This window comes from Diorhabda carinulata, chromosome X (genome assembly GCF_026250575.1).
Source record: "Diorhabda carinulata isolate Delta chromosome X, icDioCari1.1, whole genome shotgun sequence".
NCBI lineage: Eukaryota > Metazoa > Arthropoda > Insecta > Coleoptera > Chrysomelidae > Diorhabda > Diorhabda carinulata.
The window spans coordinates 16,898,288-16,915,685 of NC_079472.1; the positions used below are offsets into that span (position 1 = coordinate 16,898,288).

At 32.4% G+C, this 17,398-nt stretch overlaps 3 protein-coding genes across 8 annotated transcripts in view; 2 read left to right on the top strand and 1 right to left on the bottom strand.

The window, feature by feature from the left end:
• The first annotated feature begins 82 nt into the window (after positions 1–82).
• LOC130900677 (NAD-dependent protein deacylase Sirt4-like) lies at positions 83–1,959 on the top strand. Its single transcript, XM_057811446.1, has 4 exons — positions 83–287; positions 861–1,063; positions 1,189–1,407; positions 1,592–1,959. The coding sequence occupies exons 1-4, from the start codon at positions 107–109 to the stop codon at positions 1,901–1,903; spliced, it is 915 nt and encodes a 304-aa protein (XP_057667429.1). The 5' UTR covers positions 83–106; the 3' UTR covers positions 1,904–1,959.
• Positions 1,960–2,124: 165 nt separating this feature from the next.
• Positions 2,125–5,006, bottom strand: LOC130900679 (15-hydroxyprostaglandin dehydrogenase [NAD(+)]-like). Of its 3 annotated transcripts, none has more exons than XM_057811448.1 (6): positions 4,781–5,006; positions 4,636–4,689; positions 4,441–4,567; positions 4,285–4,391; positions 2,397–2,734; positions 2,125–2,339 (listed from the first exon to the last, which is right to left on the bottom strand). In XM_057811448.1, the coding sequence occupies exons 2-6, from the start codon at positions 4,678–4,680 to the stop codon at positions 2,222–2,224; spliced, it is 735 nt and encodes a 244-aa protein (XP_057667431.1). In that variant the 5' UTR covers positions 4,681–4,689; positions 4,781–5,006; the 3' UTR covers positions 2,125–2,221. The 3 variants fall into 3 exon arrangements, with proteins under 3 accessions (XP_057667431.1, XP_057667432.1, XP_057667430.1); XM_057811449.1 differs by having other exon boundaries at positions 4,636–4,701; XM_057811447.1 differs by lacking the exon at positions 4,781–5,006 and having other exon boundaries at positions 4,631–4,768.
• Positions 5,007–7,217: 2,211 nt separating this feature from the next.
• The window catches only part of LOC130900676 (endothelin-converting enzyme homolog), a 35,384-nt gene continuing 25,203 nt past the window's right edge, over positions 7,218–17,398 (top strand). Inside the window, exon 1 of one of the 4 annotated variants that reach the window (XM_057811445.1) lies at positions 7,218–7,354. In XM_057811445.1, the coding sequence (XP_057667428.1) occupies positions 7,343–7,354 (12 nt within the window). In that variant the 5' untranslated portion in view covers positions 7,218–7,342. Of the gene's footprint in view, positions 7,355–10,331; positions 10,540–12,184; positions 12,468–13,553; positions 13,836–17,398 lie in introns of those variants that run through there. The other 3 variants (XM_057811443.1, XM_057811444.1, XM_057811442.1) reach the window with 3 other exon arrangements.

Consider the following 17,398-nt stretch of genomic DNA (forward strand, 5'->3'; position numbering starts at 1 on the left):
ACATATTTCATTTATAATGAACCTGACCCTAACGAACAAGGCCATGACATACAAACTTGTGTTTGAAATTAGTAGATCATTCGTTCCAAATTAAAAAAGAAGAAGAATGGTGAAACGAACTTTACTCAAGTTACCATACTCCACAAGGACCTTTTCTAGCGAACTGTTTAAATTTGTCCCTAAGCATAACGAAGTAAGGCAGGATGAAATTGATGTTGTAAAAAGATTTATTGATGAATCTAATAAGATTTTAATTCTTACTGGTGCTGGAATTTCGACAGAATCAGGTACCTACGTAAACATTTCTACACATAAAAATATACTTTTATTCTTATTCTATTATTAATTTAAATTCAATTCAATTAAAAACATGCCATATTTCTCAATGTTGTAAGATTCAATTCCCAAAATTTCTGGTAATGTAGTTTAGGTTATGGTTATGTTTATTATTAGTTGATAGTATGTATCATCAATCTAATATTTATTTTTATACGATATCTAATTTTTTTTACTAATATTATATCAACAAGCATAGTCAACACCAGTTCCAATATTATAATTTTTATAAATAAATATGAATCGTAGTAACAAAATATATCAAACTTAAAGATTTTTGAGCGAATGAAAAAATATGTTATTTACCAAAGAGAGTCATATAATTTAAGCACTAATTATAGCTAGATTCATTTAAATTATATTGTATCATGCATATGGTTGAATTTAGATAAACATACAATCATTATTTATACAGTTGTTTAAAATAAAGATCTTTATATTGATTATTTTATGCACCAAATTGTATAAAGTTAATTTCTGTTAAATTATGACAGAAGGTTTACAATTGGTATCAATTCCTCTAGGAATTCCTGATTATCGTTCAGAGGAAGTAGGTTTGTATGCTAGGACCAATCATAAACCAATTCAATATCAAGAATTTTTAAAAAATGCCAGTTCCAGGCAACGATATTGGGCTAGAAATTTCGTAGGTTGGGATACTTTTTCTCGAAGGCAACCCAATGCTATACATTTCTCCATTAAGAACTTAGAACACAATTTAAATAAAGTAAGAATGATATTTTGTAGTATCCGAGTTTTTTCCTAATTTTTTTTTCAAAATAATATAATAGACTTGCTAAAAGAATTGTTATTAAGTTCAATATTGAAAACATCTTTTATATGATATTTAAGGTAACATCTGTGGTTACCCAAAATGTGGACAACCTTCATTTTAAAGCGGGTAGTGAAAAAGTGATTGAACTTCACGGTAGCGCCTACAGGGTGATTTGTTTACAATGTAATTCTAGTTATAATAGACATTATATACAAGAAGAATTAAAAAAATTGAATCCTTCAATGTTGGAATCTACAACTATGATTAGACCAGATGGTGATGTAGATATACCATTGGTAAGATGATTCCATATTTAATTATCGTTACTGTTGCCTTTTTTACAAGAAATGTCATATAAATGATCTTGTATGAGATTTATCTTCTTTCTCATCAAGTTTTACATGATTACCTCCCCTTTTTCTAAATCTAAATTTTATGTTTATATTCTTCCCTACCATTTTTTGATGTCACTGTTTTCAGGAGGCTGTAAAAACCTTCAAACCCCCGTTTTGTGAAGCTTGTAATGGAATACTCAAACCAGATATAATTTTTTTCGGAGATAATGTACCAAAAACGCGAGTTGAAGATATTAGAAAGGCTGTGAGCAGTAGTGATTCACTTTTAATTCTAGGTACTAGTTTAACCGTCTTTTCCAGTTATAGAATTGTTCTACAAGCTTCAGAAGAGAATAAGAAGATGGCTCTCATTAATATCGGTCCAACTAGAGCGGATAATTTAGTATATTTGAAAATATCTGCTAGGTGTGGAGACATATTGCCTAGAATATGTTGATATAGAAAAAACGATTTATGTGAAATAAATTTTAATTAAATGTTTTTGAGGTTTTATTATTTTTTTTATTTTTTTTGAAATTGTACAAATATTTGAAAATATCTATTTGAATTCAACTCAGGTTTCACCTAGACCATATAAAGTATCTTTGCTTCAATTTCAATGATAAACAATGTTGCCAGTACTGATTCAATATACGTAGTTTTATTAAAAAAGTGATATATTGTATTCGTTTTATTTAAAGAATGAAACATTTTATTCGTTTTATATTCAATAAGACACACAATTGAGAATATTCTTTGCCAATAGGTCAGTTTATTAGATCTTTGACGGTAAAATGAATTGGTAAGCTTCTTTAGTTTCTTCTATAATCCACAAGCTTCCATTTGGTGCTTGCTCTATAACTTTTATAGCTTCTTTTGCTACAAAATCCGAGCTAAAACGTCAAAAATGTTGTAAAATTTTCTAAATAACATTAAAAACTAATGAATACCTTTGAATCCTATTAGTTAATTCTTCCAAAATAGAGGCAAGTATATCTTCATATTCCTGATTGATTACTCCTGGTCCCAAATCAGTACTGATTGAAGTGTACGTCGGCCCAGGACAAATAGCCACTACTTTTACTTTGGTTCTATCATAATGGACGTCATTGCCCCATTCTTTCGTTAATCCCAGAATACCAAATTTGGTTGAAACGTACACAGGCCATACGCTCATAGTTTCTATCAAACATACAGACGAAGTATTCAAGATAACTGCCTCGTTACCTTGTTTAAATTGTTTCAAATACTTTTCCAAACCCAGTAACATGCCATTAACAGTACCCTTCTAAAAAATCAAACAAAAATATCTTTATAAAGTGAATTGGCTAAACGGCACCTTAATATATTAATTGCCGAAAATAGAGTGTTCGACAGGGGCGCAATGCTTTCAAAAAAATTAAGAACTAAAAAAACTTAAATTACATTTTACTTATTGAAAAGAGAACTTTCAGTACTTCGCAGTCGCTTTGAACATCTTGATATACATAAATTATTCTGATTTCCAATGCTCAATGTGTTTATTAAATAATCATAAAGAAAGAAAGCTTAAATATTCGAAGTATAGCCCATCGTATTATACGTTTAGGTAGGGAATATTTGCGTAAAGAAGCACTTTTCTTCTAGTTTCTTTCTTTTTTCGAAACTTTCTTATAGTTCAAGAAAAAGGTATTCCTCTCCAATCCATTTTTTATTTCCAGTTTAAACAAAGGAGATTCCATATCATCAAGTTTTCTTCTGTCAGTTCCAAGTTGATAACACGGGAGTTCATGACTTCTTTCTTTGATACCAGGTTAACCAGGTACTAAATGCTTTTTTCCAAGCCAAATCGTTTTGTTTCTTCCTGTTTAATCAGGACTTCAGACAAAAGAGACTCCATTCCATCAATTTTTTTTGCACTCCTATGTCAGGTTCAAGATTAACCAGGACTCTTCATATTCGTTTCACTTGAATTCGTGTGGTACTATTCGACGATTTTTATAGATCTTAGCTAACGATTTTAAATGACGATGTATGGTAACTTTGGGAGGTCATGCTTCCCTTGTAACCTCAATATTCCAAGCAGGTGGAGAGCTTGAGCGCGAACGATCTTCAAGCCTCAAATCTCTACCACTAAAACGATTTAACAAACGCGGTGCCGTTCGCTCATTAACTGCGACTTTTCCTTTAATTTCATTTATTTTCCTTGCTGCCACGCAGATTCCTCTGTTTCAGTCTTTTTCTTTGGACAAATCCAGATCACTAATGAGATCATTAAACTCCAATTAGTTAATAAATTGCGGTGCTTGAGGACTGACATGAGCTTTCGATTTCTTCGTTTTCAGAACTACTTGAATTTTCTCCAAATACCATAAACTGGAGAAGGTACTGGAACTTTTTGCGAATTAGAGATTATTTTTGTTACAGAAGACATTTTCGCGTATTTTACCGTTTGCTTAGATTTCCTCGAAAAGCCTATGATTGCTAGATTCTCGCCATACCACTGATTTATTATCCTGGTTGTGAATATCCAAGTTGAACTATGCACGATAGCATTTCTTCATTAGAGGTGTTATGGCGTTTTAGGTGTATATTCAACGCTAATATTACAAAATACGTCGGGAGAATGAACACATTTGCGAGACATCCCACACGATTTAGCTGTCAACTGTCAACTGTCCAAAGGTGAATTCGTAAAAATAATTGATGATAAATTTGAGCTACTTGACAAAAACTGATATTTTTCTGTCTAATTTTGAGGCGTTACGAATAAAATGCACAACGCGTTTTATTGGTTTAGTGGTTTTTAGTTTTTTTAGAGTTAAACTGGATACTCTTTAATGAGAAAAGACCACTCACTAAATTTATATCTATTTCTTTTTCCCAAATCGAGTCATTACAAATACCAGCGTTGTTAATAAGAATATCAATGTTTCCGAAATGTCGTATGGTCACTTTGAACGCGTCTAAAATAATTCTTTGTTAGTTTTTTATTTAAAAAAATGTACAACTTACTTTCAAAACTCTCAATATCAGCAATGTCGGTTTTTACAAAAACCACCCTATTTTTCCCAAATTTTTTTTCCAGTCTCTTCGTTTCATCCTCCCCTTTTACTTGATTAATATCAGCTATTACGACACCCTAAAAAACATCTCTGATTTAATAAAAACAATTATTTTAATCAAAATATTTTGAAATGGATACCTTACATCCTTTATGTAATAATGCTTCGATATGGGAAAGTCCAATACCATCAGCTCCTCCTGTAACAAGTGCTACTTTACCTTTAATTTCAAACATTATTTTTTTATATCAACTATTGTAAATGTTCAATAACACTATTTCACTTTTTACCTGATATGTTATTATATATTATTTTTAATTACGCACTAACTGGTTTAAAATCTCATTAAAATATATGGTAATCTCACGTTTTTATGCGATACAAACGGAAGTAAATTATATATAATTAAAAATTTGTTTTGAATAAGCACTTCACGAATATGATTTTTGTTGAATTCTACTCAGTGAAGTTAAACTTTGGAATAATTTTTTTTCTACGGATATTATACATTGTTTCCTCGACGTTCGAAATGAATTTCTAGCGCAATGAGGAATACCCGCCATTTTAATGTGAAATAGCACATTACACTATGTCATGTGACTGACACACAGATGGCTCTGCCATTGTCAAATTCATATAACGTTTGTGAAGTACCAACTATCAAAAGACTGCTTTGTTTTGTTTCTTGAAGAAAAAAAATATTGTACAAAAACAAAAATGACTTCAAAAGTGTTATCCAGACTCTGCGCAATCGAAAAGAACTATTTGTTATTGGTTTGCTGAATTTAAATGTGGTCGTACAGACTTCGATGATGGTGAACGTTCTGGTCGTCCTATTGAAGTGGTTACTCCAAAAAACATCAAATAAGTTCACAAATTGGTTATATCTAATCGTAAATTGAAGTTACGTTAAATAGTTAATGCCCTAAAGATATCAGAAGGCAGTGTGTTCACAATTATGCATGAAGATTTGACCATGAGACAGCTTTTTTAAAGTGGGTGCCGCGTTTACTCACAGTCGATCAAAAATAACGTGTCGATAATTTAGAGCAGTTTTTGGCCATGTTTACACGTAATAAATCAGATTTTTTGCATAAATATGTGACATTGGATGAAACATGGATCCATCACTTTATTTCGAAGTCAAAAAGATCATCATCTGAGTGGACTGCAGCCGATGAACCACGTCCGAAGGGTCCAAAGGCAAAAACTCAGCTGGGAAGGTTATGACTTCAGTATTTTCTGATGCCCATGGAATATTGTTCATCCACTATCTCCAACGGGGAGCGACAATCAATAGAGAATACTTCAAAGAGTTGTTGGATGGTTTTTCACTAAGAAAATGCACCGAATCACATATCGATGTCAACGATGGTTAAATTGAACGAGTTACACTTCGAATTGTCTCCTCATCCACCGTATAGTCCACATCTGGTCCCCAGAGAGTACTGGCTATTCTCTGATCGCAAAAATATGCTAAATGGTAAGAAATTAAGCTCAAATAAAGAAGCAATTGCTAAAAGTGTAGCCTATTTCGAGGCAAAAGAAGTTAGAAAAGCGTTGGAATTATTGTATTGCTCTTGAATGAAATTACATTCATGAGTAAAATCGACTTATTGAGTGATGTGTTTTTTCCTAACTGTCATAATAATCCATGGAAGTATGAAAGAAGAAAATAAGCACTTGAACTGTAGAGAGGAGCCCGGACAATGGATGATTTATAGTAATATAAAACAGAGTGTATTAGTTCAATTTTAGTAATATTGAATTAAGTTTTTCCTTATGTAAAATTTCAGAGGTAAGTTATTAAGAACTTGCAGAATTATTCGTATGCTTAAATTCGAATCCTGGTAAAGTTTGAAATAGCATAGGGCGTATTCGTTCGAAATTACGAAATTTTCAATTACATTATGTAATTAAGGTTCCCAAAAAAAATCATCCACGAAAACTTCTTATGTTTTCTTGGTTTCTGAACGTTCTATATTATTAACATTTCAGAATTTTTAAATTTGGCACATTTATTCCAAAATGGGCTTTTTAAAGAGAAACGACGTCAAAAATTTTTTTCACATTCGGCGCCAATCCAATTGCCAACGAAACTGGAACTAAATTGTTGTGTGACCAGTTTATTAGTCCATGATGAGTCCACGTCCACGGATTGTAATGTTATGTTTAAATGTTTTCTTCTAAATAAATCTTTTACTTGGTTTGAATTTATAGTTTTTTTACATCAACCCGTTTACCCAAGATCGCCAGATCTTTCTCCAATTATCTACGAATTACTAACTAACTCCAATTAAATATGAATTAACTTGGAATTTAATACCTTGAGGAGATATTAAATATTCTCCATTGAGATCAAAACAACAATTGTTTATTCCATGTGAAGTACCTCCGAAACATGTGATTTATTTGGGTATAGAGAAACGTTGACGCTGCAATTTATTTTTGATCTGCGAGAATTAGGTGCCAAACAAAGACTCCTTGGCGGATGACCTATCAATTTGATATTTCGATTGTTCAAAAATGATTTTTGTTTGTATTTAATGCCGATTAATTTTTTTCGTGTACAAATTCAAAATTACATCTCGTACTATCAGAATGTGTCTTGAAGTACGTAAACCTCAACCCGTAACTTGTCCCCACTGAACGCCGCAATCAATATGTGCATTTTCTCTATAAAAAGAGACAGCAAATCGACGTCGGACATCGCGACGCAAGCCGCTCGTTTTCCACAGGGCGTCGACATTCGATGCCGATGAAAACAGCCGGTCGTTTATTGTGATCCGACGTGAAAAATTCAAAAACTATTAACATATATTTCAACAGATTGACGTCGGTACAGAGTTACTATGAGTGTCAAGGTAAGACATTGTATATGTAATAATATTATTCGCAAATAACTATACCGAGTACGTCAAATTATTGTAGGCCAGTTAAACGTATTTTCGTTAAGTATGGATACGTATTTATTATGTCAAATCAAGCAGTACAGGGTCCTTCACGACGAGCTGAATCGATATGTATATGGGGAAGTACTGCGAGTAGTGATCTGAAAATTTGCTCGCATGGGTTTTCCGAAACGATCGTTTCAGTTTTTTGAAATTGAAAGTGGACCCAAACTTCGTTATTTCAAACGGAATGCTATAGTTTTTATCAAATTTTTGGAATCCATGCGAAATTTCAATATAACTTTATATAAGGCATTGTATGCCAAAGTCCACCATTTTTTAATTATTTCGAATTTTCGAAATTTTTGGACACATGCAGCCATTCACTAAAAAAATTATATTTCTAACTTTAAGTGAGTCAGGTCTAATATTTTTGGGATTTGGATAAATAACACTTACAGCTTTTAAAATCTGCGAAAAAATTGATAAAAACTTATATAGGGTGTTCAGAAAATGGTGTAGAATTTCGCTTTCTAAAAACTTAATTTTTTCAAATGGCAACCCCCATTTTTCTTTTTACCATTGGATTCTACGGTTTAAATTAAGGTGACTTCGTTAGTAAATTCATATATCTCAAATTAACAGTTTTTGTAGAAACTGACATCTTAATATCAACAGAAAAAACAAACAATGAAAAAAGCAGGACGTTTAAGCGTTGCAAAAGTATTTATCATGTACCGATTAGGATAACCCTATCACATTCCCCGTATATCACCAGCAAATTAAAATAATCTTCATTAATAAATCATAAAATTTTGCAACGCTCAAACGTCAAGATGTTTTCATTGTTTGTTTGTTTGTTGAATGAAGATTTCAGTTTTTACAAGTTTCTACAAAAACCGTTAATTTGAGATATACCTATTACAAACGAAGTCCCCTTAATTTAAAGCGTAGAATCTAATGGTAAAAAGGAAAACGGGGGTTACCATTTGAAAAAATTTTCGAAGTTTTTAGATATCGAAATTCTGCACCATTTTCAAAACATTCTAAATAAATTTTTGTCAAGGTTTTCACAAATTTCAAAAGCTGTAAGTGTTATTTGTCCAAATCCCAAAAATATTAGACCTGACTCACTTAAACTTAGAAATATAATTTTTTTAGTGAATGGCTGCATGTGTCCAAAAATTTCGAAAATTCGAAATAATTAAAAAATGGTGGACTTTAGGCGTACTATGCCTTATATCAAGTTATATTGAAATTTAGCGTAGATTCCAAAAATTTAATAAAAACCATAGCATTTCGAAAACTGAAATTATTTTAGCTGAAGCAAGCATTTCGGAAAACCCATGCAAGCAAATTTTCAGACCACTACTCGCAGTACTTCCCCATATACATATTGATTCAGCTCGTCGTGAAGGACCCTGTACATTAATATCACTATTAATTTTTTTATTACCTATTATTGAGTAGTAGATTTTACTGTATCTAATATAAGACAAATCTGCCAATAACGCTGTTTGCTAGAATGTTTACATGATACTAAAATCTGTTTTTGAAAAGATGGGCTAGTTCGGTCCCTTTCATCCTGACGGTTTTTAGAACAAACTTGTTCTTCCTAGTGATTGGATCTAGGGTGGTCTTTGAGGGGCTTATGTTCAGACTTCCATTGATTCTCCTAATGATTGATAGGTCAATGGGGTATCCACAGACTCCATAACCTGCATTGGCAAGATTTACAAGTAGATATTCACTACTAATGACCATAGTATTTGCCTTAAGAGCATCCGTCTCCTGGTGTTACAATTTTTACTTTATATCCTAGATTTTTATCGATAATTTGGTTATTCAGGCTTCCCATAATCCAAGCCTGTTGGACTCATAGTCTTTTTAAGGCCCGATGGATTGAATGGCATGTTGGTGAAGGCATCTTCAATCTATAAAGGCACTATATCTTGATACTCTATAGCTTTTTCAAGTTTGCTGGTTAGACTAAGCAGGGCAGAGACAGTCGACATAACATTTTGGTAGTTAAATTGATTTGTATATAAGAGCTCAGTTCTGATGTAGGAATCAATAATTTTCTCCATCGTTTACAAAAGGAAGGACGATAAGATATAGCTTTTGAGCTGTATCTTCTTTCAACTTTCTCCAGAACAACTACTAGTAGAATCTGGTAGGTTCCGTTTTTTCCTTTGTAGACTTGTACTTCTAGAAGGATTTTACACCCCAAGTGATACTTTTTACGGTAAAAATTTGGATGGCAAATTTACAAGAGCCCCGATTTGATTTTTCGCCATCCTGGCAGGGTCTGTTTCCTTCTATGACGGTGGAGTCCGGAAAATGAGTATCGACAGTGTGTGATAGTCCAGGTTCCATCTTATTGTACTCTGGCTGTCCACTATACACATCGGTATTAATAGCTCGACAATCTGGAATGATTTAGAAGTAACAAAACTTTCTGCTCGAATCGACCTCTCTTGCAACGGGTTCTGGTAATTGTCCACTGATTGTAACGTTCGGGTTGTTTAGATAAATCCAATTTTCCCCGACAGATAATCGTCGAATGCTTGGACTTTGTTTTCTACCGCTTGTTATCTCAATGTCCCACGCAGGTGGACCACTTGAACGAGAACGATTTTCCTTGCTGTCATGGCTGCTTTAAACTTTTGTTACCACTCCATACTAATAACAATGTAGTGCATAATCGATATACAAAGAAAGAATAATTTAAAGGAACTAAAGTAATGGTAGTCTTCATAGAATTAGAGACTTCTAATCTTTACAATTTATGACATGTTTACACGAGAGAGACACGCTCCGTAGATAAAAAAATATTCTACAAATCAATAAGTTTGTTTATGAATTTGTTTAAAACATTGATAAAGATGTAAAAATGTATATCGTACCGGCCTAAATCTTGTTATTCTCTCATGATCAATCTAAAGTTATCAGTAGGTTGCGGGATGATTCAATTGAGAGCATCTAAGAATTGAATTAAATGTGATAACGTAACAATTTTTTTAATATATAACTTTATTAAGTGATTTTCAGTTCGGTTATATTCTGTTAGTGATATAATAAATATGGATTTGCAGTGATTAGATTTTAAACCGATGAATTCTACGGGAGTATGCAGTTCAAACCGTCGTCCTTCGCAGGTATTTTTAATAACATCTGTTTATTCGTATTAATTATTTCTATTCACGCCTATCAATTTATACATTTTTCGACTGCTTCTATTAAAAGTATCAATAAACAACCAATAAATAGAAAAACTTCCTGGAGTTATTTATCATTTCAGACAAGGCTGCAGTTAATCACCAACATTATTTAACACGTTGACTGCCAACTATGAAATAACTTGTAATTAATCCCTTCAAAGAGATTTTGATTATACGATTAAACTAGGAAATAATATTTCTTTAAATATTTTACATTTTCTATATGGTGACAACTTCGTCTTTGAATTGAAATTTTTAATGATACAATTCCATTAAATAAAGTGAAAATTGGCATGGCAGTGAACGTGTTAATAAATATATTCAGAAAGCTCTGAGTGCTTGGAGAACTAAAAAAGCGAGAATGGGGATTGAAACAGAGGAGAAGAGTCTAAAGACTATATTTTTCGCAGACGACGAAGTTGTTTTAGCTTGCGACGAAGACGATGCTGAGAAAATTAGACGACGAATATGGACAAGGATACAAGGAGACCCCGACAGATAATAAATAGGGTTAGACAATGGAGATGATTGAAATACCTAGAAAACATAATTTGGGAAGATGAAATAGCAGAAAAAGATATTTTGAGTTCATTGCTTTGGTAAAAAAAAATTAACCTAAACACAAAAATGACAATAAAAAATTCCTAGTGGAGCCCATTTTAACGTTGGATGCGAGTGCTGGCAACTGAAGAAGAGACAGGAAGAAACGATAGAGGATGTGGAAATGGACTACTTGAGAAGATCGTACAGGATATCCGGAATATGACGAGGAAAAGGTCTATTGTACATAACTTCAGAAAAAATACAGACTAAACAACTGCTCTTATACGGACGTGTGATGTGGTTTTTTCTTCGACATATGAGGCCGTATTTTCTTTGATTTTTGCATTCAAACGATACACCAACTCTATGTAGTAACCGCTATCGATTATCTCTCCCTTTTGGAGATAGTCGATGAATAATATTCCATGCAAATCCCAAGATACTGAAGCCATAACCTTCCCAGCTGATTATAGTGCCTCTGTACGCTTCGGAAGTGGTTCACCGGCTGCAATCCATTTAGACGATGATCGTTTTGATTCCATAGTGAACTAATGGATCTATGTTTCATCTATTGTCACATATCGATGCAAAAAATCTCGTCTGAATCATGAACATGTTGTTGTTTCTGATCGGCTATGAGTAAACGCGGCACCTGCTTTGAAAAAAGTGGGTGTCGGAACAAATGTTCATGCATAATTGTAAACACACTACCTTTTAGTATCTTTACGGCATCAGCTATTTCACGCAATTTCAATTTACGATTAGATATAATCATTTTGTGGACTTTTTTGATGTTTTCACCTCAATTGGACGACCAGAATTCATCAAACCCTTAACAAATGGTTCTTTTCGATGGAGCAGAGTCCGTATAACACTTTTGAATCCATTCTTTTGAAAATAACTAAAGTAGCTTCACTTAATGACTGTCACTTTTCGAAATGTCATGTCTTTTGAAAGTTGATACTTCATATGGATTTGACAACTGCAGCGCCATCTTTTTGTCAGTCACACGACTTATCGAGTAATGTTATATCTGAAAACATGCCAGTCACAATTCATTACTTCGAGAAATCTAAATAAAATCGACATCTGGTACACCAAATGTTCAGTTTCAATGAAATGTTATTATATACACATCGTAGTGTGTAGATATTTATAAAAAAAATTCCACACAGTGATTCTACTTATTCGCCATCGCTGTATCTATTTACTGTGATAAGATAAACGAGATAACGTTATACGTTTCAACACTAGTGTTCATTTTTTTTATTCTACAGACGAAAATGAGTTTCTTTAGAAGGCTAGGGAAAAATGAAGATACTGTAAGTTGAAATTCATTTCAAAAATTGTGTTTCGTTGCTTGTAGGATATAATTTGAAAAGAATGTTCTATATAAAAATTAGGTTAAGACATTTTTACTTATTTTATATGAGAATTTAGACACATCCCTGTACAGGGTGTACCAAATTTTCATCTCGTATTCGTATGAAGATCAAAGCTACTATTTAAAATTATTCCCAGCAGTCCAGGAGATGCAAAAAGTAGTTAAACAAACGACACATTTGATTTTTCTACATTCGAACATATTTTTAAATTCCACATGGAAAATTAGGTTAACTTTGTTGTTCTTGCATTTTTTCGCTACTGAGATACCTCATTGGCAATAAAGAAACTTTAATTTCGTTGAATCTATACAATTTAGATAAGTGAAGTTTACAACAGGGATTATAATACAGTCTGTTAATCAATTTAAAGCTTTCCATACGCGAAACATGGAAATTCCAATTTGATTCCGCAACCTTCCAACGATTGTCCTTGCGGTTTATTTATGGTCATCGCAATAGCCAAACGTACCGGAAATTGTGAACGTTCAAAATCGAATGGTAAATCCGTTGGAATCTTCGGGAACAAGACATCCCCTCCTTTATATTTTCTCTGTATGATTGTTGCCTTAACGACGTTATTCATCATAGACATAGAGGATGGATCGACATATTAGTTGGTTGTCAAATGTCAAATATTATCGGGACCAAACATCAAGGAAAAGCAAAATTGTTGTTTTTATTTGATTCCGAGCATTAGGCAGCCAAATCGGTCCAGCCGCTCTCGAGTTTTAGCTAGACTAACAATTTCTTTTATATAACCGTTACATTTATATATAAACATACTGTATAAATATTTTGTTTATTTGTGTGATTTATTTTAATTTCATACTCATAAATAATTTCTGGAAAATTATCTACCAATTTTTCCTACAATCGATTCGCACTTGTTTGTTTTCATAATTAATTAGTTTTGCATAAACGTTTCTGGTCGTTAATTCATCGAGGATATTAGAAACGACGTGACAACATTTGCATTTATAATACTACTCCGACTTTTTGTTGTCTCTTAAAGTTGCAGCTAGCTTTCGATGCGAGATTGCCAAATTGATTAGTATATTTATTCGGGAGCGATGAGACAACGTCGGAAGATTTTGCGAGTTGATTATTATTTACTAGTAAGGTTAACCCTAGTTATATAAACAGTGTAAAGTCGGTTTTTACACTATTAACAACACGCGAATATTTTATTATTGATGTAATAAAATAACGTATCATAAACAGTTCTGTGTTTTTAAATTATTTATTATGGAATATTGGTCAACGAAATATAAAAATATAGTGCACGATATATTAAAATCGTCTCCAGTAAGTGCCGATTTATGTCCAAATTATGAATTTTTTAAATAATTTGTTTGTAACGTTTTCTTAATTAAAAATCAAATGAAATGTATATCAGGGGGGGACTATTTATATCTTCATACCAGGGTGGTAATTTTATAATTTCGTGATCCCCACGTTTTTTGGCTCTAGAAAATCGAAAAATCATCCGATTTCGATGAATTTTTTTTTAAATCTTCGTTTTTACGGCGGATTTACGAAAAAAATTATGAGAATAGAAAAAAAATGAATACTTATATTGGTTTAAGGGCTTTAAATGTTCATGAAAATGCACTCATTCACGTATAATTTTTTCCAAATAATCAAATGAAGAATAATTTTCATAAAAATAACTAACCAATTGAAAAAAAAATTATACAAAATGATGATTTATCATATTTATCATGTTTTTACAATTAAAAATAATAACAAGTGTACAATATTAAAAGTTAACTTTGAAAAATTGAAAATTTTCACCATCAAAAAAATGGTATCTTACTAAGGTTGACTGTTAAAGAAAATTGGGAGTGGGGCGAGGAGCATGGGCGGGGTTAGGATTTGAAAAGCAGACCAAATATGAACATTTGTTCTGAATTTTTAGCACACCCTCCCTATCCTAACCTAACCTAACTTAACCTAACCTAACCTAACCAATATAAGTTTTCATTATTTTAGATTCCCATATTTTTTTTCTTAAATCCGCCGTAAAAACGAATATTTTAAAAGAAAATTAATCGAAATCGAATGATTTTTCTATTTTCTAAAGGCAAAATACGAGGGGACCACGAAAGTATAAAATTACCACCACGTGTGTTCAAATATTTGGAATTCGTGGTCAATTTCACTTTTAAAAAATCTAAATGTAGATCAACGTAACGTACATGGTTATATATTTAGTTTCGGTGATAAAAAAATGATAAATTATCTAATTTTTCTGAAAAGTTTTCATTATTTTAGATTCCCATAATTTTTTTCTTAAATCCGCCGTAAAAACGAAGATTTTAAAAGAAAATTCATCGAAATCGAATGATTTTTCGATTTTCTAAAGGCAAAATACGAGGGGACCACGAAAGTATAAAATTACCACCACGTGTGTTCAAATATTTGGAATTCGTGGTCAATTTCACTTTTAAAAAATCTAAATGTAGATCAACGTAACGTACATGGTTATATATTTAGTTTCGGTGATAAAAAAATGATAAATTATCTAATTTTTCTGAAAAGTTTTCATTATTTTAGATTCCCATAATTTTTTTCTTAAATCCGCCGTAAAAACGAAGATTTTAAAAGAAAATTAATCGAAATCGAATGATTTTTCTATTTTCTAAAGGCAAAATACGAGGGGACCACGAAAGTATAAAATTACCACCACGTGTGTTCAAATATTTGGAATTCGTGGTCAATTTCACTTTTAAAAAATCTAAATGTAGATCAACGTAACGTACATGGTTATATATTTAGTTTCGGTGATAAAAAAATGATAAATTATCTAATTTTTCTGAAAAGTTTTCATTATTTTAGATTCCCATAATTTTTTTCTTAAATCCGCCGTAAAAACGAAGATTTTAAAAGAAAATTCATCGAAATCGAATGATTTTTCGATTTTCTAAAGGCAAAATACGAGGGGACCACGAAAGTATAAAATTACCACCACGTGTGTTCAAATATTTGGAATTCGTGGTCTATTTCACTTTTAAAAAATCTAAATCTAGATCAACGTAACGTACATGGTTATATATTTAGTTTCGGTGATAAAAAAATGATAAATTATCTAATTTTTCTGAAAAACTTTATATTCACAAAATAAAAACTTCTTCTTCATCGTACGTTAGGACCTAGTCCTTGCATCAATAATTGCCTAGTTGTAGCTGAGATGATGAAGACCAGCTTTCATACCATCTTGTAGGTGATTGTCCTGGTGGTCGGGATGTATTCGGTTTTTCTTCCTTTGCAATCTTTGTCAACCAGTCATCTGACATTCCCTCTCCATTCACTACGCCGATTTCTCGCCGAATAAAAACTTAATGATGAAAATAATCAAAGTATTCATATATCAAAGATTGATACTTCGTTTAATTGAAATTTGGCACCGTTTATTGCAATGTGTAAACACGAAATTAAAAGTACATCTGTTCAACACGACCGATGTTTGGTTTTGAAGACGTTGAAAAAGCACATACGTCAATCCAAAGTATGATTTCCAATACAAAATCAATTTGTAAAGGTTTCCTCAGAAATCTTCGAAGTCTTGGTTTGGATTATGGATGCACTCAATTCGTGTTTTCTTTATTTGAGACGCATCCCTTTTTATCGTTTTTTTGAAAGTTTTATCATCATGTCTATTGAATATTAATTCTTTCCTTTAATTTAGGTTTAAGTCATTAAGTTTTGCAGTGATATCGCAGAGAAAACCTAGTTTGGTGTCCTGGGTGATGGTTTAGGGATGGTTTGTAAAAAGGGCGACTGGAGATCTGGTGAAAATTGAAGGGATTTTGAAGAAAGAAGGAAATATTGACAGAAAATGTAGTCCGTTATGGCCAGCGGCGGAAAGTTTAACCTCCAGCATGACAATGATTCCAAGCATTCTTCGAAACCTCGCCCGACCTCAACCCGATTGGGATAAATTGGACAAGAAAATCAGAAATCAGTGACCTACTTGCACTACACATCTTGAAAAATAGAGTCAAATAGATGACGATTATTTATCGAAATTGGTAGAGTGGAGTGGAGTTGACCTGTTCACGTTTTATGTTATGTCAATTGAAATTGATCCATATGAAAGAAGAGTTGAACGTCTAAAAAACCTTTCTGAAAATATTCCAGCTGACGAGAAAGGAGATAAAGATTCAGATAGTTCAATATTCGACTCAGATTCTGAAGAATTTAATGAACACGAAACATACACAGACATTGAAAGTTAACGAAGTGACCAAAGTGAAATAGAAGCAAAATAAGAGATACTGAACCTGAAGATGGCGCGAATGGGGAAGATTTGGTTTTGCTCGAAACGTTCTCACAAGATGGAAAGAATATTGTAACATATCTTCCAAGGCCTCTTCGAGAAACAGGGAATTTAAAAACAACTACTGACATCTTGGATATTTTAAACACCTATTTTGAAAAATGCTTTCTCACGGTCAAATGTTCATGCAAAATTGTAAAAATACTGATATCTTTATTAGATATAACCAATTCGTGGACTGTTTGATGAATTAACCATCTCTATTGGATAACCAGAACGTTCACCATCATCGAAGTCTGTACGACAACGTTTAAATTAATCAAACCAATAACACATTGTTCTTTTCGATGGAGCAGAGACCAAATAACATTTTTGAAGCCATTTGTGAGCTCGTACAGTATTTTGTTTTCATCGAGAAGCAATGATAAATACACACTAAATAGATTTGAATCTACTGTTTTGTAAATAACAAAAGTAGCTTCACTTGAATGACTTTGACGGTTGGTACTTGATAAACGTCATATGGATTTGACAATGGCAGCGCCATCTGTGTCTCAGTCACACGACTTATTGAATGATGTAATAATTT